Genomic DNA, 15,855 nt, shown 5'->3' with positions numbered 1-15,855 from the left:
TCTAAACAAGAACTGGTGGGAACTCCTGACCACCACTTTCAGTTCTGTTCAAGAAAAGGGTGAACAGGAGAACAAAAGGGAGAGGGGGCTTGGAGGGAGCCCCAAGCTAGGAAATTCCAGCACCCTCCTCACAATGGCTCCACTCTTGCCACAAACATAAACGGCAGTTAAAACCCACCACTGAGCTCTGAACTATGAAAGGAACTTGTCCCTGAAGCCTTTTACCTTGGTTTCCAGGAGTATGGCTGGGCAGCTGGAGAATCAGAGGAAAGGAAGGAGCCAGATATGCTCCATTCCCCCATCCTCCCAGAGACCAGAAATGAAACGTCCTTCTCCACACTCTTCTAGCCATATTCATCCTGCTTAGCCAGCAACTCCCTTTGCCTTCGCTTCATTTGAACATTTTAATTCTTTGCGATGTATCAAAAATTAAACATATAAATGTGTATGAGATACTCATTTTAAAAAACTCAATTTAGGAGTTCTCCTGTGGCACAGCAGGTTAAAAGATGGGGTGTTGTCATTGCAAAAAAACAAAAAACAAACCCAACAAACCAAAACTTCCTATAGCTTCACTTTTTAAAATTCTAATACTTTAAAGGAAGGTGGAAATGTTTGTCATGCTTATCTTATGTAAAATTAAAGACAAAGGTGAATGATACTTCAGAGATAGACATAACAATACAAGGGAAAAGAAGGTAGATTTCATCAAAACTCAAACCAAAAATAGGGAACAGTGGAGTTCCTATAGCACAACAGGATCAGCCTTATCTCTGCAAACCAGGATGCAGGTTCAGATAGCAGCCCAGCACAGTAGGTTAAAGATCTGGCATAGAGGAGTTCCCGTCGTGGCTCAGTGGTTAACGAATCTAACTAGGAACCATGAGGTTGTGGGTTTGATCCCTGCCCTTGCTCACTGGGCTAAGGATCCGGCGTTGCCGTGAGCTGTGGTGTAGGTCGCAGACATGGCTCGAATCCCGAGTTGCTGTGGCTCTGGCGTAGGCCGGTGACTACAGTTTCGATTGGACCCCTAGCCTGGGAACCTCCATATGCCGCAGGAGCAGCTCAAGAAAAAGCAAAAAGACAAAAAAAAAAAAAAAAGATCTGGCATAGGTTCAACTGCAGCTCAGATCTGATCCCTGGCCTGGGAACTCCATATGCCTGGAGGTGGCCAAAAAAGAAAAAATATATATACTACCATCTGAAATAACAAAGGGCTGTCTAACCCCAAACATCCATGTCTTCTAGAGCTTCTCACACTGAAGCCTAACATGGCTACACACACACTTGGAAAAAAAACAGGGGGAGTTCTCTGATGGCCTAGAGGGTTGAGGCTCCTGCGTTCTCACCACCGTGGCTCTGGTTGCTGCTGTGCGGCGTAGGTTCAATTCCTGGCCCAGGAATTCCCACATACTGCCTGTGTGGCAAAAAAGAAAAAAAAAACAAAAAAAAACAAGAGAGAACCTGAAATAAACGTTGCAACTCTCATTTTAAAAAAAGCAACGACAACAACAAAAAAAAAAACAGGGCTAGGGTTATCTCCAAGGACTGTGCCAGCTCCAAAAAAGGGCAGCCCAGGACCCCAGCCCAGGTTCCCACATCAGAAAGACATGGCAGCCCAGGCAACGGAGACACCAAACTAATGTGGGCTCCAGGGAGGTGGCACTGGGGGATTTTACCCACCAGGAAGGCAGGACCTGACTGTAGGCTCTGCAGTAAGAAAGCAGCCCTCCCTGAAGTATCTATACAACAGCCCCATCCTGCTGCTGCATCCTTACAGCTCTAACGGCTGACACAGGGAAGGATGCACGTACTAAGCAAACCAGACCCCAAAAGCTCCCAGGTTCTCCCTTACAGGCAACACCCCCCCAGCCCACCCCCAGCCCCCTGACCTGTTGTCATCACTATAGTTCTGCCTTTTCAACGTTAGACCAAAGGAGTCACCCTGTAACCACTCAGGCCTGCCTGCCGTAATACAGCACCCACACCGCAGGCAGCAGGGCATCCCTTTTCCGGCAGAGCAGCATCCCAGTGGACAGTGCCCCAGCTGCCCCACCAGCCTCTCACTGACAGGAGTTTCCCTTGTTTCTAGGTTCTGGAGATTATGACCAGAACTACTTTAAACACTCATGCACAGCTTTTTGTGTGACCCTGTTTTCACATCTCTGGGAGAGACACCCAGGCTAGAACCACCCAGTCACGTGGTACTTTTCTAATGAAGCCCCAGTGACTGTATTTTCCAATTCCTCTGGCCTCATCTGATAGGTTCATTTGCTCTGCACTCTTCTCAGTACCTGTACAGTCAATACTTTTATTTCTGCCACTCCAACAGGTATGCAGTGGCAATCTACCAAGGGGACCAAAGTAGCTGTACACCTTTCAAATGCTCACTGACATCTGTATACTCTCTTGGGTGACAAGTCTACTCAGGTCTTTTGCCCATTTTCTAATATTTTGGCCACTGCCTGATGGTCTAACAGGCAATCAAATAAACGTGTCTAAAACATGACTCCTGATCATGTTTCTCCAGAGGAGAAGGCTTCCCCATCCCCATGAACGTCTACTCCTTCCAACGGCTCCAGCCCAAACCTTATGGCAGCCTTGCCCTCTCCCTCCTTCAGAGCCACATCCAGCCTGTCAGCTTAGCCTTCACCACAGAATCAGAATCAGACTGATTCGAGCCTTGGGCTGGGCTTCCACAAGCTCAACTGCCTGGCTGCTTTCCACCCACTTCCTGGGTCTCTTCCCAACCCAGAAGCCATTAACTCAGATCACCCTCTGCTCAAACCCCTCAAGCAGCCTCTCACCCAGAGTCCAAGCCAAACGCCTGCTTTCAGGTCCTACAGGAAGTCCAACACTCTCAACCTCAGCATGACTACTGCCCTTGTTCCTCTAGCTCCAGAGCTGTACTATTACCCCTGCAGGACCACTTCCTTCTACCTGAAAGATCTCCCTACCGGGTGTACCAGCACCTCCGGGTCTCTGCAGACACCCACAGTTCCAGGAGGAGCTCTTGTTTCACAAGAAAAAACAGATGGAAAGGCCATTTTGACCATATTTTGAATGCTCTATGTGAAAATGCCTCCGATTTCACTGAATTCAGAGTAAACTCTAATTTACACTGCTTAATTGATCAGGGCTACCCCTTAATTTGTTATGCCTGGAATATCATTTAGTAATAAAAGGAACACATTACAATGTGGACAAACAATTATGTGAAGCCAGGTACAGGAAAATACCTATTATATGATTCTGTTAGTATGTTTCCAGAAAAGGCATGTCTCTACAAAGAGAAAGCAATTCACCAGTTGCCTGGGGCTAAGGATGATAACACTGCAAGTAAGTGAGTATGAGGAAGATGCTCTAAAACTGGATCATGGTGATGGCCGCACAAACTCCATCCCACTAAAACTCTTAGATTGTATACTTATAATGGGTGGATTTTATAAATTATATCAATATGGCTGTTTAAAAGAAGGATCACCTGCAATATTGGACAAGTAAGGCTTCTATAACATATTAAGGATCAATGCTTTAGTCTTCAAATAAAACAAGCAGTACTGTAAGTACCTTCTTCTCCTAGTCTGGTTTTTTCTGGACCATTAAAAAAAAGGGCAGGGGGTTAAGGGTAAGTTGAAACAGAAGAAGGAAGAAAATTTCACTTTCTAAATGACTACTCTGGGGCCAGTGGTTAAGGAAGGAAGTGTTCAGTGTGCACCCCCCACCCCGTGCTTATGACTTATTCAGAAGCCTCATTTCGCAAGTATTTCCAGCAAGATGGATGCATTGCACAGCCAATCCTCCCTCAACCCAAGAACTGGAAATCAGTCTGTCCACACGCTGAGTGGGCATCTCTGCTCTCAGCCTGCTCACCAGGTATGGTGTGGACTTCATCCAGGATCATGAGGCCCCACTCTTGAGTCTTCAGCCATTCCATCACCCGCTCAGCCTCCCAGGACCTTTTGGTGGTGTGGCCCAGCATGGAGTAAGTGCTGATGGCGATGGAACAGCCTATGGGCTTGTCCTTGGCATCGGAGGTGAAGCGGCAGATCTGGCTGTCATCAATGGTGGACCACATCTTGAACTGGGCTTTCCACTGCTCCACAGATACAGCTGAGTTGCCCAGGACCAGACAGCGTTTTCTGACAGTGCACGCAGCTGTCACTCCAACCAGGGATTTCCCAGCGCCTAGGAGAAACCAAAGGGCAATCCTACCCAAGGCCCAGTCAAGATGAAGGGGAAGGACAGAGAGGACTCAGCACATGCATCTGGCCAAAATTATTTGTAATCATCCTAACAGCTAGCACTGCTGAGGTGCTTGCTGCTCTGAACCTGTTTCCTTCTTTAGAAAAAGGAGATATGTCTTTTCACACACAGATGTGAGCATTAGGAGAGACAAGTACCAGGCAGGCCCTACTAGAGCACTGTACATGCATCTTGTTTAAATACTGAAACACACCATTTGTCAAAACCAACCACAGGTGAAAGGCCATCTGAGACATGGGAAGACAGCAGCCAAGGTGTCACGTGCCCCAGGCCCGGGAAGGGTGCTGCTGGGGTACAGTGCACCCAGGAGACCACCTCAGGGGGGACTTGGTAAAGATGCCTATGAGGACTGAGCAGTTGACTGGGCCAAGCACCCGGGAATGTGGGAGCAGGCAGCTGATGGCAAAGACAGAAGAAGGAGAGTCCAGGGCTTCCCAGGCTACTGCTATCTACCACTGGAAGATCAAGATTAAAGTTCTTCTGAAAGCTCCCTTTGTGGCTCAGTGGTAATGAACCTGACTAGCATCCATGAGGACGCAGGTTCGTTCCCTGGCCTCCGCTCAGTGGGGATTAAAGATCCAGCATTGCCATGAGCTGTGGCTCGGATCCCATGTTGCTGTGGCATAGGCTGGTGATTATAGTTCTGATTCGACCCCAGCCTGTGAACTTCCATATGCCATGGGTGCACCCTTAAAAAGACAGGGGAAAAAAAAAAGCTACTCCTTTAAATAGCAATCATTCCTTTACTGGGGATGTGCCTCGAAACAGCCCACAGAGCTTTAAAAAAAAAAATCTGAAGATGTAGGCCCCTTCGCTAGAGTCTGCCTTCTTGAGTATGGGGTAGGGTCCCAGCAGAGTCTGCTGTGACCTCTGGCCAAGAATCTAGGCCAGACCTGACATGACCAAGAAAAATGGTAGCAGTCAGGTGCCAGCAGGCTGCTACTGCCCTTTCTTGGAAAAATGGTAGCAGTCAGGTGCCAGGGGGCTGCTACTGCCCTTTCGTGCTACTGCCCTGTAATAAGCAGTCCAGGAACAAAGTTGCTGGGCTCGGAAGCCTGCAAATACACATAACTCAAAAGAGAGACTGCAAAGAATATGACCCTAACCCCAGTATATAACATCCCACAACACCTGGTTCCTCTCAGTCCAAGGTCTCATACTGTTTGGGTGACACATCGCATCTGTCCCAACCCTACCACATGAGCTTCCCGAAGCCAGGGGTATTGCTCCACCCCGATCACATCCCAAGCTGAGGCCAGGGCCCTGCAGAATAAGCTCTCAAATACCTGTCTAGTCATGGCCTTAACTGTTCCCTGACCAGGTATGATTTAGAGAAAGGCGCCTGGGTGGGGGGGGAGCCTAAAGCAAATTCAGACTGAGCAGCCTAGCCATCTCCTTCACCCAGGCATGACTTACCACAGGGCAGAACAATGACCCCTGAACGGGCACGGCCATTCCCAAACATCTTCCGCAAGCTCTTCTCCTGGTAAGGTCTAAGCACAGCGGTGGGTTTCAGGTCAATGTTGATATCAGGGTTGACAGTGTCATTCCGGAAGTCATATTCTGCCAACAGAGGGTACTCCAGATGGATGCAACGTTTCTGGAGTTCCTCAATCATTTCCTAGAGTGAGTATGAAGGAGGTTTGATAATCTTAACTCCAAAGCGTGCTCACAAAAGGCAGGACATATTCTAAGAAGCCTAATGATAAAAAATAAATAAATAAGTAAACAAAAATTTACCTAGACTCAATTTCAGATCCTGCTTCATAAGACCAGGGTTAAAGCACAGAAATGCACCCCAAAGTAAAGGACATGGACAAAATTAAATCTAATCAGACACCAAAAATGCCCTGCAGGCACTGTTTCTGACATCTCCCCAGGAACCTGTGAACACTGGTCCAGCAGCCTGAGGAACAGGACACTATGGGGAAGAGTGGTGCTGCAGTGCCCAGACACCAAAAGACAGGGACATGTGGGGCTTCCCTTCTCTCACAACACTAGCTGTCCATGCAGCACCGGCTTCTGACACAGCGCAAAGAGCCTACTAGGAGGGCATCTGTTCCTAACCTGTTTGACTTCAAAAGATACTGTCTGTGTCTCTTCTTCCTCCTCCTCATCCTTGTCCATTTGCTCGTAAAAGTCAAACAGGTCCGTAGGGATATCTGATTTACCCTGTGGATCTGTCACCCGGGAGGTAGAGGGCCCACCACTGCCCTCAGCAGTCTTAGCAATCTGAAAGAGAAAGGCAAGACCTGGCCTTGCACAAAACACTTAACCTTATTGTTAGCAAGCAACAAAGTCCGAGAAAACTGCAGGACTGCTAGGTTGCAGCTGTCAGACTCAAAGCACCTGAGGGAACTCAAGTCCTTAACGTGCCCACCCCTGACCCAACCCAGCCCCAGGGCCAGAGCCCACATACAGCTGACTTGCTCGTGAAGGTCTCTGTGATGAGCTCGGTGGCCTCCCCCTCGGAGTTCCTCAGGCGGCATTCTCGGATGACCGGGTCCTGTAGAAGATGCTGGATGACATCAGGGTGAGAGCTTTCAACGAAGTACCTGTATGAGGGGGGGAAGGAGGGCCCGTGCTCATGTAACAAGGTGGCTGGACATAGTGGCCTCGCACCTTTCTCCCCCTCGCTCTCCACAGCCCTCTGCCAAATCCAAACTCTGTGCTACGGGCCATGATATAATGCATGAGAGGTATAGGCAAAGCCCCACTGTGACGACAAACTGGCAGTGATCTGAACCCCAGCTCCACTGCTCAGGGGAATACAGGGGGACACAGCAGTCAGCGAATGAATTTACAGTTTTGATCATGTCACTTTGCTTACTCCTTTTACCCTCTAACTCAGGGAAAGGTGCTAGTGCAAAGCACAGTCCACAAAACATTAGCTCCCTGCCACTGGACATGCAGAGAGTGAAAGTGCCTTGGATGGGCCGTCACAGAACCCCTTACCTGTTGTGCTTCAAGACCAGCTTGACTTTTCCATAGCTGACAGTACACAACTGCAAGGAGCAATGACATATACAGGTGAAATAGCAAAATGCAGCTCACTCAGAACACATTCCTCACTGGGCCCATCTTACTACCTATCAACTATGTAGAGAGTTCCTTTTACTTTCAGAAAACACAATGTACAATCCTAAAGGGGTAAGATCTTCTAAATTGAGCTTTTCCTACTAGCTTCTTTTTGAGAGCAAAATCTTCTTCTTGCCTGGCTAATTCTTTTTTTCTCCTCCAGTGAGAGCAGGTTTATTTTGAGGTACACACTCCAGAGTGTGGGTGATAAACATTTTAGAGACAGAATACAGACCATCTCAAAAGACTCTCTCACCTTTGAGACAGTCTGCATTCTATGGAATGTGTATCTATAAAATGCTGGTTAAAATCTTTCTTTGATTTTTCCCTTTCTCTCTCTTCACCACACACACAGGCCCCATCTATATCCAGAGTTCATCCTCCCAGCACAAAGATGGCACACGTGTGTGTTCATTAGTTGTTTGCTGTGTAAATTAAATGCAGAGCCTCTGGCCTCCTCATCAATGTTCCTAATTTCCCCAACTACAAGTAGTCCTTTTTTTTTTTTTCTTTTTATGGCCACATGTACAGCATATGGAAGTTCCCAGGCTAGGGGCTGAATTGGAGCTACAGCTGCCAGCCCATGCCACAGCCACAACAACACGAGATCCAAGCCACATCTGCGAACTTCGCCACTGCTTGCACCCACACCAGATCCTTTAAACCACTGAGCAAGGTCACTGATCAAACCCACATCCTCAGAGAGACAATGTCAGGCCCTTAACTGGCTGAGCTACAACAGGAACTCCATACACGTAAACTTCTTGATGGTAGAAAATCTTTAGGATGGAATGCAACAGAGGTTTGGAAGTGGCCAAGAACATTTGCAACTCAGATCCTGGGCTGCTGCCTGTCTCTATTGCTGCCCTTCTGGATCCACCAAGCCACATTCATGCAGGCAGCTCCCAGCCAAGCCTGAGAACAGCCAGGGTACTAAAGCAGGCTCACTTCAGCAAAGTGCCCGCCCTTCTCCCTGGGTACTCTCTCATATCACAAGAAGAGAACTCTCTCCAGAGCTCCCACCAGCCTCCTGAGATTGGATTCAGGACGACTGGACACCTGGGGCACTCATCTTCTACCACTCCAGGTGTGGGAGTCTGAATCCAATTCCCTAAAGACCAGAGGAGGACAACAAAAGCCACTGCCCGTCTCTTTTGAATGCTACTATCTCTCAGAACAAACCCAGGCAAAATCAAGTGCTCCTCCCAGAAAACCCTATCCACTTCAACACCTAAAGTCCTTTTTGACTTTTCCTAATGAAAGCTGTTGACTATTAGTCTCATGCAGGTATTCAGATTCAGATGGAGTTTACAATGTGTACCAGTCTGCTCAGGCTGCCAGATAGAACACCACAAACTTGAGTTGTTTAACAAAAGAAACTGATCTCTAGGAGTCCACGATCATGATGCCAGCAATTTCGTTCCAGTAAAGGTTCTCTTCCTGGCTGGTAGATGACTGACTACCTTCTCGCTTTGTGCTCACTTACCTCTTCCTTGAGCAAACGCAGAGAAAGAGCGAATACAAGCCTTCTACTATCTTGTCTTTTAAGGACTCTAAGCCTACTGGCCCCACTCTTATAACCACATTGAATTTTAATTATTCCCTACAAATACAATCACATGAGGGGTTAGGTCCCCAACACATGAATCCGGGAGGGGGCACAATTCAGTCCACAACACCATTCCCTTTGGGCTGAATTCCTACATTACCTAGAGCAGAAGGGGCCTGAATTAGTAACCGCACTGTGTCAGTACCACTGGCTAAGAGCCGCTCATGGGAAGTGTGGCCTCAGTAAGACACCGTGTTAAACCTGGAGCACAGCAGCTGAGCAGTCAGTTATCATGCTGCCCACATTGGATCTGACCACATGGGCTAACAACATACAGCTCCTGCCCCCCTACTTCCACACTAAGGGGGAGGGCAAAAGAGACAGCTACAGCCCCCACTTGCCTTAATAAACTGAATGATCCCCTCGGGGACGCCCGTCTTGCTGAGCTTCCTGAGGTACTCAGTAATGTCACTGGTTTGCAGACCCACGCTGACGGCCGCATACAGCGAGTAGGCAGTCAGCTTGTACTCGTGCACATGGGTAGGTCGGCACACCGGCTCTGCAATGGCCACCAGGAAGTCTTGGGCATATTTGTAAACTGGAGAAAAGGCTTCTAAGAAGATGTGCCCATCAGGAGCCTGAAAAATACCAAATGGACACAAAAGACAAACTATGAGTGGCAGAGACAATCAGACTCTTTCCCACATCATTATCTAGAAAGGATAAGTTGCCCAGAAAGCGATGTCTTTTTTTTTCTTTTCTTTTCTTTTTTTTGGCTTTTTAGGGCTGTACATGGCATATGGAAGTTCTCAGACTAGGGGTCAAATTGGCGCTAAAGCTGCCAGCCACAGCCACAGCCACAGCAACCTGGGAGCCAAGCTATGTCTGCAACCTACAACACAGCTCACGGCAATGCCAGATCCCCAACTCACTGAGCAAGACCAAGGATCAAACCTGGATCCTCGGATACTAGTGGGATTCGTTTCCACTGCGCACAATGGGAACTCCAGAAAGTGATCTTTACACTAGCCAATACCAGAGTATTTCTGTAAGCACGCTGCCAGCCAGCTATAGGGCCAGTTACTTTAACCAGATACAACAGGAATAAAGAGAAGAGAAGAAAAGGTTTCCAAAGTCACTATTCTTCAAAGGAAAAGCTCACCTTATTGGCTATCTTTCTGGCTAGATTTAAAATTAATGGAGAACATTAATCACTTCAAGCTAACCAAAAAAGCTGCCTAGCAAATATGTCTCATTAATTTTTTAAGATGAATTAAAATATTAGATAATAACTGACACTTATTCTTTAGATAAAAGTTACTTTCAAACATGTGGCTGAATTAGAGGGGAAGGGAGGGTAAAACGAAGGGGTTAGAGAGGCAGGAAGCTCAAGACTAGCCAAGTGTGGCCAACACACGAGTGCGAACACGCTTGTTCCCTGGGCTGTTTCAGATGGTATCTGTGAAAGCTCACAGTCGGATCTGGGCTCCACCAAGCCTCAAGTCCCACCCACCCTGGCTGAGGGCGCACTTACCACCCAGAGGGGCCTGGAGGCGTGGTCGTCCTTCAGCGGCATCTGCAGCCGGTAGTCCTTGGCTCCATACTCATCCACTTTGGTGCCAGACTCATCAACCTGTTTCCCGGCCGCCGATGGAACCGCTTCCTGAGAGTCGTTCCCAGGGGCGTCTTCTTCATCATCTTCCTCATCCTCGTAGTGCCGCTTCTTAGACTTCTTCTTATCTGCAGGTACGGACATGGACACACAAGTGAGCCCGCAGGAGCCCTGGGTTCCCCCGCACTGACCCGCCGCACTTTGGGGGCACCTAGCTGCAGCCCGCGGCAGCCCAGAAGTCAGGGTCGCCCCCACCTAGCCCGGGGCACCCAGAGGTCAGGGTCGTCCCCTACCCAGCGCGGGACGCCCGGAGGTCAAGGTCGCCCCCCAGCCTGGGCGCCGGGAAGTCAGTGTCGCCCCCAACCAGAGGCCTGTGTGCCTGCGGCGAGGGACTGCGGACTCGACCGCTGTCAAGAAGCCATGCGCAGCTCACACGGGACGACGGGACTGCGGGTGCAGGCAGCCCCACCCGCGCCCGCGCACGACTCACCTCGGTCTCCCCGGTCTCTTTTGCCCATGGCGATAAACACAGCACCTGCCCGTGGGCCTCCGCGGTAGCAGCTCTCTACAGCGTTTCCGGTCCACACCGGAAGTTATTTCTGAACTGCACCGGAAGTCCCGCCTCCTAGGCGCTGGGTAGCTGTGCGGGTGGTGAAGGCCAGCGCGGAGTCGGGGCTTTTTCTCAGTGCTGCTGCGGCAGCTTCTCCGCATTTTTTTCCTCCTGATCATTGAAATCCTTTTTGAGTTATGGCCGTCCTTTTGTCATCGTTCAGGCACTGTTGTTTTAACTGCTGGTGCAGGATAGTGAACAAAGGCCTTGCGTATATATCCAAAGGAAATGAAAACAAGGTCTCAAAGAAATGTCTGTACTCCCCTGTTTTTTGTTTGTTGTTTTGGTCTGCAAGATAGACATCTGCACTCCCATTCTTTTTTTTTTTTTTTTTTTTTTTTTTTTTGCCTAGGGCCGCACCTAAGGTATATGGAGATTCGCAGGCTAGGGGTTGAATCAGAGTTGTAAGCTGCCGGCCTATGCCAAGCCACAGCAATGCTAGAAATGAGCCATATGTGCAATCTACACCACAGCTCACAGGCAAGGCCAGATCCTTAACCCACTGAGCAAGGCCAGGAATCAAACCAGCATCCTCATGGGTACTAGTCGAGTTTATCAACCACTGAGACATGACTGGAGTTGCTGCACACCCATGTTTATTGCAGCATTATTCACTATAGGCAACCTGTGGAAACGACCTCAGTATCTGTCAATGGGCCAATGGATAAGGATATTTGATGATATTCTGATGTATATATATATATAATATATATAATATTATTCAGCCACAAAAAAAAAATCTTGTACTCCCATTTATGTGTGTGTGTATATATATATATATACACATACACACACATATGTATATATATAAATCTTTGCACTCCCATTTTTTTTAGGGCTGCACCCAAGGCATACATAATATATATAATATATTTATTATATACATAATATGTATAAATTATATGTATGTAATATTATTCAAACACAAGAAAAAAGGAAATCTTGTCATTTATGACAAATACTGTATGATATTACATATAGAATCTAAAAAAAACTCTGAACTCAGAGTTCCCTGGTGGCCTAGTGGTTAAGGATTCCACATTGTCACTATTGTGGTGCAGGTTGGATTTTTGGCCCAGGAGCTAAATAAAACTATGAACTCATAGAAACAGACAGTAGAATGGTGGTTACCAGAGGCTGGGGAATGAGAAAAATGGAAAGATGTTGGTCAAAGAGTAAAACTTCCAGTTAGAAGATGACTAAGTTTTGGGGATCCTATGGACAGGATGGTGATTATAGGTTTTTTTTGTTTTTGTTTTTTTCTTTTTGCTATTTCTAGGGCCACTCCCGCAGCATATGGAGGTTCCCAGGCTAGGGGTCTAATTGGAGCTGTAGCTGGTGGCCTACGCCAGAGCCACAGCAAAGCCAAATCCGAGCCACATCTCAACCTACACCACAGCTCATGGCAATGCTGGATCCTTAACCCACTGAGCAAGGCCAGGGATTGAACCCGCAACCTCATGGTTCCTAGTCGGATTTGTTAACCACTGAGCCACGACGGGAACTCCTGATTATAGTTATTAACACTGTATTAAATACATAAAAGTTGCTAAGAGGGTAGATCATAATCTCCTCAGCACAAGAAAGAAACAGTAATTATGTGGTGGATAATGCTGTGGTAGTTATTGCAATATGTAATTATATCAAATCAACACTATACATTTGAAACTTATACAATGTTTCATGTTTACTATATCTCAATAAATCTGAGGGAAAGAAAGGATTGTGTACAAAGCAAAAACATTTATCATAAGAATTTTTTAAATTACAAATGAGCAAAATTAATAACCACATCTTGAGTGACATATATACTCTCCCAATGTTTTTTCTATTTTTAAACAAAAAATGGGATTATTTATACATCTCATGTAACTTGCTTTTGTGAAATAAAATTCATATTTTATGGCAAGATGAGAAAAATTTACATATGAAAATCCCTTCCTGCCCTTTAGCCTCCTCTCTCCCCCACTGTGCATGTGTATCTGCATTTTGCATAGACCAGACCTCCCCCATCGGCAGGAACACCTGCTCTGCCATAAAAAGCAACATTCTCCCAGCAGCAAGTCAACTCCTTAAAGATCACACTCCATCTTGATCTTGTAAGTAGGGTCACATGACCCACATAATGGCACTTAGATCTGGATTACATAAACTGTCAATAGTATGTCATTTAATGTACAGCACTCTGTCTCAAAAAGCTTATATAAGCTGTGTCTTGACTCCTAATGGGCAGAACAGTTCTCACAACTTTCTGAGATGGTCTTCCTGGGTTATCATTTTCAAATTTGGCTCAAAATTTTCCAATTATTTCTTAGATCAACTGATTTTTTGTCGACAATTTCTTTCAGTCAATAATACATGACCGAGAGTTCCATTGTATGGATATACTACAATTTATTCGCTCATTCCCCGTTGTGGTTAATATTATGTGTCAGTTAGCAAGGCTATAGCGTCCAGTCGTTTGGTCAAACATGGTCTAGATATTGCTGCTGAAGTATTTTTTAGATATAATTAACATTTACACTCAGTAGACTAAGTAAAGCAGGATTCCCTCAGTGTGGACAGGCCTCATCCAATCAGTAGAAGGCCTTAAGAGCACAGGCAATTTGCAAAGGATAAAGGAATTCTGGGAGTTCCCATCGTGGCTCAGCTGAACGAATCTGGCCTCGCTCAGCAGGTTAAGGATCTGGCGTTGCCACGAGCTGTGGTATATAGGTTGCACACACAGCTCAAATCCCGTGTTGCTGTGGCTGTGGTATAGGCCGTCGGCTATAGTTCCAATTCAACCCCTAGCCTGGGAACCTCCATATCCTGTAAGTGCAGCCCTAAAAATACAAAAAAAAAAAAAAAAATTCTGCTTCCAGACTGCCACACAGAAGTTCTGCCTCTCTGCAGAACCCTGGCTGGTAGAGAGTGCTGTAACAAATACTGCAAAATGTGGAAGTTTTTTTGAAATTGGGTGATGAGTAGAGGCTGGAAAAATTTTGCCATGAGTGATAGAGAAAGCCTAGTTTACCTTGAGGAGACTGTTGGTAGAAACATGGACATTAAAGGTGATTGTGCTGAGTGCTCAGATGGAAATTCCAATGTAATTGGAAACTAGAGGAAAGATGATCCTTGTTATAAAACAGCAGAGAATTTGGCTGAACTGTTTCTGTTGGGTGGAAAGTGGAACTTGCAAGTGATGAACTTGAATATTTAGAAGATTTGTAAGCAAAGGTTGATGGTGTGGCCTGGTATCTCCTTGTTGCTAATAATAACACGTGAGAGGAAAGAGATAAATCAAAGAAGGAATTTTTAAGCAAAAAGGAGCCAGAATTTGAAGACTTGCAAAGTTCGCAGCCTATCCATATTGCAAATAACTAGAAAATATGCTCTGTTTGGTTTTGTTTTGTCTTGGGGCCACACCTGGGACATGCAGAAATTCCCGGGCTAGGGATGGAAGGAACCTCCTTAACCCTTCCTGCTGGGTGACTGCACCCAGAGGGAACTCCTAGAAAGTATGCTCTGGAGAAAACACCAAGGGTGTGGCTGGACAGCCAAGATAAATAGATTAGGCTTGTCATCTGTGGATCCAATCAACTGTCTCAGCAGAGAGCCTGACAGCTCGGGAGGGACAGAGATGGGACAAAATAAAGAAAGGCTGGTAGAAGTCAGGTAGCCTACAGGCAGGAAAAGAACTGATAGAGCTTTTCAGCTGCAAATGTGTTATCCTTCAAGCGAAGGGAAGAACAGCTTGAGGGCAATTCAGATGCCAGCAGGGCTGCTGCCAGGGCTACCTGCCTGGAAGAGGCCCAGGTACAGGTCTGCTGACATAGGGCCACCTTGGTTCTGAGGGTACAGTGTAACTACCGCAGTGGGCTCTTTAGGACAGGGCATGGAGCCAATGAAGAATATTCTGAAATTTTAAAGTATAATGCAATGTGCTCTGCTAGATTTCAGATCTGCTTGGGACTCATGCCCTTTCCCCTCCTGATCCTCCCTCCTCCTACCCCACCTTTGTACTTTGGAAGCTGGTAACCAGTCTGGTTTTACAGGTTCACAGGTGGAAAGGAATTCTGCTCCAGCATGAATCATACCTCTTACTCATAATTGATTTGGATCATTTAAATGATGAGATCTGAGTTGATGATGTTTAGATATTTTGATGCTGCAATGATTCAGACTTTGGCAAAGTTGGGATGGGGTGAAAGTTTTTTGTATATGGGAAATTATGAATTTTTTAGAGGCCATGTGGCAGACTGGAATGAATTCGTGTTCCCTACAAAAAGATATTTTAGTTAAAAAAATTTTTTTTTGTCTTTCCTAGTACAGCACCCACAGCATGTGGAGGTTCCCAAGCTAGGGGTCTAATCAGAGCTATAGCCACCAGCCTACCCCACAACTCACAGCAATGCCGGAGCCTTAACCCACTGAGTGAGGCCAGGGATTGAACCGGCAACCTCATGGTTCCCAGTCGGATTTGTAACCACTGAGCCATGATGGGAACTCCCAAAAAGATATTTTGAAGTCCTAACCCCCAGTACCTCAGAATGTGAATTTCTTTGGAAATACAGCAGTAATGGTTGAAATGAGGTCATTAGGGTGGGCCCTAACCCAATGACTGGTGTCCTTATAAAAAAGGGAAGGAAACACACAGAGGAAGACCCCCACCTGTAGATGGGAGGCAGAGGGTGGAATTAGAGCCATGTGCCAAGGAATGCCTGTGGCAACCAGAAAAGGAAAAGGCAGGGAAAGACC

At 46.7% G+C, this 15,855-nt stretch overlaps 1 protein-coding gene across 2 annotated transcripts in view; it reads right to left on the bottom strand.

Annotated features, from left to right (window-relative positions):
• ERCC3 (ERCC excision repair 3, TFIIH core complex helicase subunit) overlaps positions 1 to 11,103 on the bottom strand; it is a 36,601-nt gene extending 25,498 nt beyond the window's left edge. Inside the window, exons 1-8 of one of the 2 annotated variants that reach the window (XM_047772125.1) lie at positions 10,996 to 11,103; positions 10,428 to 10,633; positions 9,295 to 9,531; positions 7,222 to 7,271; positions 6,686 to 6,821; positions 6,334 to 6,498; positions 5,683 to 5,887; positions 3,874 to 4,188 (exon numbers count right to left, since the gene is read on the bottom strand). In XM_047772125.1, coding sequence (XP_047628081.1) covers positions 3,874 to 4,188; positions 5,683 to 5,887; positions 6,334 to 6,498; positions 6,686 to 6,821; positions 7,222 to 7,271; positions 9,295 to 9,531; positions 10,428 to 10,633; positions 10,996 to 11,023 — 1,342 coding nt within the window. In that variant the 5' untranslated portion in view covers positions 11,024 to 11,103. The remainder of the gene's footprint in view (positions 1 to 3,873; positions 4,189 to 5,682; positions 5,888 to 6,333; positions 6,499 to 6,685; positions 6,822 to 7,221; positions 7,272 to 9,294; positions 9,532 to 10,427; positions 10,634 to 10,995) is intronic. The other variant, XM_047772126.1, reaches the window with a different exon arrangement.
• Positions 11,104 to 15,855: the final 4,752 nt, after the last annotated feature.

Source organism: Phacochoerus africanus, chromosome 3 (genome assembly GCF_016906955.1).
Source record: "Phacochoerus africanus isolate WHEZ1 chromosome 3, ROS_Pafr_v1, whole genome shotgun sequence".
Taxonomy (NCBI): Eukaryota; Metazoa; Chordata; class Mammalia; order Artiodactyla; family Suidae; genus Phacochoerus; species Phacochoerus africanus.
The sequence above is the reverse complement of the archived record's forward strand: the minus strand, read 5'-3'. Positions and strand labels throughout refer to the sequence as shown.